At 42.0% G+C, this 6,003-nt stretch overlaps 1 protein-coding gene across 1 annotated transcript; it reads left to right on the forward strand.

Moving 5' to 3' along the window:
* The first annotated feature begins 5,229 nt into the window (after positions 1-5,229).
* Positions 5,230-5,946, forward strand: LOC127920340 (U1 small nuclear ribonucleoprotein 70 kDa-like). Its single transcript, XM_052504343.1, has 2 exons — positions 5,230-5,722; positions 5,877-5,946. The coding sequence occupies exons 1-2, from the start codon at positions 5,461-5,463 to the stop codon at positions 5,933-5,935; spliced, it is 321 nt and encodes a 106-aa protein (XP_052360303.1). The 5' UTR covers positions 5,230-5,460; the 3' UTR covers positions 5,936-5,946.
* The last annotated feature ends 57 nt before the right edge of the window (positions 5,947-6,003 follow it).

The following is a 6,003-nucleotide window of genomic DNA, read 5'->3' on the forward strand; positions in this document are numbered from 1 at the left end:
CAGCTCCGCCCCCCGTAGTTCCTCACCCAAGCCTCTCCAGGTTCTCCTTTACCCAAATCCAGATAGCAGATGTTCTGAAAGAGCTGCAAAACCTGGACCCGTACAAATCAGCTGGGCTTGACAATCTGGACCCGCTATTTCTGAAACTATCTGCCGCCATTGTCGCAACCCCTATCACCAGCCTGTTCAACCTCTCTTTCATATCGTCTGAGATCCCCAAGGATTGGAAAGCTGCCGCAGTCATCCCCCTCTTCAAGGAGGAGACACCCTGGACCCAAACTGCTATAGACCTATATCCATCCTGCCCTGCCTATCTAAGGTCTTGAAAGCCAAGTCAACAAACAGGTCACTGACCATCTCGAATCCCACCGTACCTTCTCCGCTGTGCAATCTGGTTTCGAGCCGGTCACGGAGTGCACCTCAGCCACACTCAAGGTACTAAATGATATCATAACCGCCATCGATAAAAGACAGTACTGTGCAGCCGTCTTCATCGACCTCGCCAAGGCTTTCGACTCTGTCAATCACCAAATTCTTATCGGCAGACTCAACAGCCTCGGTTTTTCGGATGACTGCCTTGCCTGGTTCACCAATTACTTTGCAGACAGAGTTCAGTGTGTCAAATCAGAGGGCATGCTGTCCGGTCCTCTGGCAGTCTCTATGGGGGTGCCACAGGGTTCAATTCTCGGGCCGACTCTTTTCTCTGTATATATCAATGATGTTGCTCTTGCTGCGGGCGATTCCCTGATCCACCTCTACGCAGACGACACCATTCTATATACTTTCGGCCCGTCATTGGACACTGTGCTATCAAACCTCAAACGAGCTTCAATGCCATACAGCACTCCTTCCGTGGCCTCCAACTGCTCTTAACGAGTAAAACCAAATGCATGCTTTTCAACCGATCGCTGCCTGCACCCGCATGCCCGACTAGCATCACCACCCTGGATGGTTCCAACCTTGAATATGTGGACATCTATAAGTACCTAGGTGTCTGGCTAGACTGCAAACTCTCCTTCCAGACTCATCAAACATCTCAATCAAAAATCAAATCCAGAGTCGGCTTTCTATTCCGCAACAAAGCCTCCTTCACTCACGCTGCCAAGCTTACCCTAGTAAAACTGACTATCCTACCGATCCTCGACTTGGCGATGTCATCTACAAAATGGCTTCCAACACTCTACTCAGCAAACTGGATGCAGTCTATCACAGTGCCATCCGTTTTGTCACTAAAGCACCTTATACCACCCACCACTGCGACTTGTATGCTCTAGTCGGCTGGCCCTCACTACATATTCGTCGCCAGACCCACTGGCTCAGGTCATTTACAAGTCCATGCTAGGTAAAGCTCCGCCTTATCTCAGTTCACTGGTCACGATGGCAACACCCATCCGTAGCACGCGCTCCAGCAGGTGTATCTCACTGATCATCCCTAAAGCCAACACCTCATTTGGCCGCCTTTCGTTCCAGTACTCTGCTGCCTGTGACTGGAGCAATTGCAAAAATCGCTGAAGTTGGAGACTTTTATCTCCCTCACCAACTTCAAACATCAGCTATCCGAGCAGCTAACCGATCGCTGCAGCTGTACATAGTCTATAGGTAAATAGCTCACCCTTTTTCACCTGCCTCATTCCCATACTGTTTTTATACTGTTTTTATTTATTTACTTTTCTGCTCTTTTGCACACCAATATCACCAATATCTCTACCTGTACATGCCCATCTGATCATTTATCACTCCAGTGTTAATCTGCAAAATTGTATTATTCGCCTACCTCCTCATGCCTTTTGCACACATTGTATATAGATTGCCCATTTTTTCTACTGTGTTATTGACTTGCTAATTGTTTACTCCATGTGTAACTCTGTTGTCTGTTCACACTGCTATGCTTTATCTTGGCCAGGTCGCAGTTGCAAATGAGAACTTGTTCTCAACTAGCCTACCTGGTTAAATAAAGGTGAAATAAAATAAATAAAATAAAATATACAGTTGAAGTCAGACGTTTACGTACACTTAGGTTGGAGTGATTAAAACTCGTTTTTTAACCACTCCACAAATTTATTGTTAACAAACTATAGTTTTGGCAAGTCGGTTAGGACATCTACATTGTGCATGACACAAGTAATTTTTCCAACAATTGTTTACAGACAGATTATTTAACCTATAATTCACTGTATCACAATTCCAGTGGGTCAGAAGTTTACATACACTAAGTTGACTGTGCCTTTAAACAGCTTGGAAAATTCCAGAAAATGATGTTATGGCTTTAGAAGCTTCTGATTTACATTATTTTAGTCAATTGGCGGTGGACCTGTGGATGTGTTTCAAGGCCTACCTTCAAACCCAGTGCCTCTTTGCTTGACATAATGGGAAAATCGAAAGAAATCAGCCAAGACCTCAGAAAAACATTGTAGACCTCCACAAGTCTGGTTCATCCTTGGGAGCAATTTCCAAATGCCTGAAGATACCACGTTCATCTGTACAAACAATAGTGCACAAGTATAAACACCATGGGACCATGCAGCCGTCATACCGCTCAGGAAGGAGCGGCGTTCTGTCTCCTAGAGAGGAATGTACTTTGGTGCTAAAAGTGCAAATCAATCCCAGAACAACAGAAAAGGACCTTATGAAGATGCTGGAGGAAACAGGTACAAAAGTATCTATGTCCACAGTAAAAGCGAGTCCTATGTCGACATAACTGACAACTGACAAGATAGCTGACAAGGTAAAAATCTGTCGTTCTGCCCCTGAACAAGGCAGTTAACCCACTGTTCCTAGGCCATCATTGAAAATATGAATTTGTTCTGAACTGACTTGCCTAGTTAAATAAAGGTAAAAAATTTAAAAAATAACCTGAAAGGCCGCTCAGCTTTACTTGGCTCATCGCGCTCTAGTGATTCCTTGTGGCGGGCCGGGCTCCTGCAGGCTGACACTGTCGTCAGTTGAGCGGTGTTTCTTCCGACACATTGGTGCAGCTGCCTTCCGGGTTAAGCGGGCGGGTGTTAAGGAGTGCGGTTTGGCAGGTCATGTTTTGGAGGACGCATGACTCGACCTTCGCCTCTCTAATCCCGTTGGTGAGCTGCAGAGACGAGACAAGATTGTAATTGGGAGAAAATGGGGTAAAATACAGAAAAAAATAGGGGTTTTGGCCCATAGATTGGACAAAAGTATAGGATTATGGACTCAGAGAAATAGTTATAGGGCCATCTGTGGCAATAGGAAACGTGCCACCGTGGTTTTATACAAGACCACATGTTGATCTGAGCCTGACAGAAGTAAATAAACAGTGGTGTGGAGATGATAACATAGGAACAATAGTGGATCGATATATTAGTAATCAGTTTTATTATTGTCTTGCGGTGTATACGGATTGTTCAAAGGATCCCATGAATGGGAAGACAGGAGCAGATGTATTTTTTCCTGAGTTTGATATTAATCTATGCAAGAGATTATATATTTATATATATATATTAGATTAACACATTATTTCCATGTATATTCAACAGGAATTGTTGTGATAATTGTTGTATGCGGGAGGGAAGTGCAACATAGAAGAGTAGTAATATGTTGGGACTCAGCATCAGTTTTGTGTAGTTAAAGATCTGGAAAGTCAGAACATGGTTTTATGGTTAGAAATAATGATGCTATTGTTGGGGTTACAAGAAATGTTATTGAAATTCAGTTCTGTTAGTTCCTCCTCATACAGGTGTTTATGGAAATTATATAGTAGATATGTTAGCAAAAATATCAGTGAAAGATAATATTGTGGATATACAGGTGCAGTTGGGTGGATGGGAAATTAAAACATTGATTCAGAAGAATGGATTCGATTGCTGTCAGATAATGGGAACGGAAGGAGGAGGTTATGTTGTGTGGGACGAGATTATGGCATACAGGTTTGAATTCCTCTTTGAAATTGATAGGGAAACATGATACTGGATTGTGTAATGGGTGTATGGTAGAGAAACGGTTGAACATGTATTATTATTTTGTGAAATGTATGATGTAGAAAGGGGAGAGGTTGTTTGTGCGGGTCAGATAGGTTGGACGGGAATGGGGAGTGGTTGGTGTTTTGGGTGGGGTAATGGGAGTAGTGAGAATTATTTGATTTGATTAGAAATTCGGGGTTAGTTTAAGAAAGAGAATGTAGTGGTATAGATAGGTAGTTGTCGGCCTCACACTCCAGTACAGTAGGTGGCGATGTATGCACCAGTCAGTTGGTTGTGATTCGTCAATAAAACTTAAAGAAAGAAGAACGAGGTCAAATCATGACTTCATTGCTCTTCAGGTCGGAGCTCAAGAAAAGAGGCCCGAGTGAGAGATAAACTGATTGGATACTTTACCTACGAGAGAAATAAGCTGAAACAATTTTATGTAATTAATTTCATTATTCCTTTGGCCAAATTTCATATTCACAAATGTAAATTTACAAACAAAACATCACATTTTCTTACCTTACAAAAATACATTGAACTGTATTTTAAGACAATTAAATACTCTACTAACAAAAAAACCTGTTAGAAATATAAGTGTATGTATGTCTCTTAGGGTCCTTGTGTAATGTGATGTTGTACTAACTTAATTGTACTTTGTATATTATTTATATATACTTGTGTTCCCCATGTACTTACTGTATTGAATTGTTGTTAATAAAAATTAAAAATACAGAGGCCCGAGTTCTGACTTAGAATTCCAAGTTCGATGACCTTTCAAAACGTTTTTTCCCAGTCGGAGCTCGTTCTTTTTTCGAGTTCCCAGTTTACTTGAACGCACTGAAAGCATTGCTTTCGAAAACTGGTAAATCGATGTGAAATCTTGACGTCAGTGCTCTTCCAGGTCAGAAAGAGGCCCCGACTTGGAATTCCGAGTTCATAACGATTTTCGCAGTAGGAGCTTGTTGTTTATTTTTCGATTTTTATTGTATTTTCTAATATCGATGCAGCATTCATAACAAATAAGTAACTCGGAACTTGGAATATCCGACATCAGTGTGTTCAAAACAACTGGGAAAACTCGATTTGAACAGTAATCAACTCGGAACTCGGCCTCTTTCAGAGCTCCGACTTTCCGACCTGAATATCAATTACGTTATGCACTTTGACCACGTATTTTTCCGTGTTCCCAGTTGTTTTGAATGCAGCATAAAACCAAGGATGTGACGTTTCATATGACACAGAAATAAATCCCAAAAGGTCTTAACAACAAGTCGTTCATTCGTTTCCAGTGTGTTTTTAGTTGTTATTCACTCATACGTAAAGACTAGCTTAAAACATTTGTTGGAGATTGCACCAAGATGGGGGTTGACTAGCAAGCATTTTGATTATAGTTAAACGTTTTCCCTCTAGCCAGCTAACGTTGTCGCTGGCACGTTAATTCACGGACCGGTAAATTGGTGGTACTTCTTTTAAACTAGTTAACGTTAGATATCACTTTGTAGTTGTACAGCACATAACAAGGAAGATGGGGTCGTCGAAGAAACATAAGGAGAAAGGGCGTGATAAGGATGCAGAAAGAGCGTCACCGCGAACACAAAAACACCGTCACAAGGAGAGAGACAAGGAACGAAATGTCACCCGAGAGAGGGAGAAGAGGAAACGGTCCAGATCGAAGGAAAGGAGCGGACGGGGTTCCGAGAGAGAAGGTCGCAGTAAAGGCGAAAGGAGTGCTGGGGAGCCTCGCGTAAAGAAAGAAAAAGTGGAGGCCGGATATCAAGAGAGTCCAGGTAAATGCAGGCAAATATCCTGGCTTAAACAATTACATACATACATAATTAGAACCAGTCAGTGCACAATACACTCATATAGTCTGCAGGTATGATATTGAAGATGCTATCTTTTCTCCTGTGTTTTTCACTTCAATTGTAAATTTCCTTTTAGGAATTGGACCACAGTCTGCAAGTGGAGATGCCTCACTTAGCATTGAAGAGACAAAGTAAGTGACAGACATTGAATGATGGTGCCCTGATGATGGTGTAAGTAAATTATGAATAAAGCAATACGTAAC

The sequence above is a fragment of the Oncorhynchus keta genome, unplaced genomic scaffold, assembly GCF_023373465.1.
Source record: "Oncorhynchus keta strain PuntledgeMale-10-30-2019 unplaced genomic scaffold, Oket_V2 Un_contig_19037_pilon_pilon, whole genome shotgun sequence".
NCBI classification, from domain to species: Eukaryota; Metazoa; Chordata; class Actinopteri; order Salmoniformes; family Salmonidae; genus Oncorhynchus; species Oncorhynchus keta.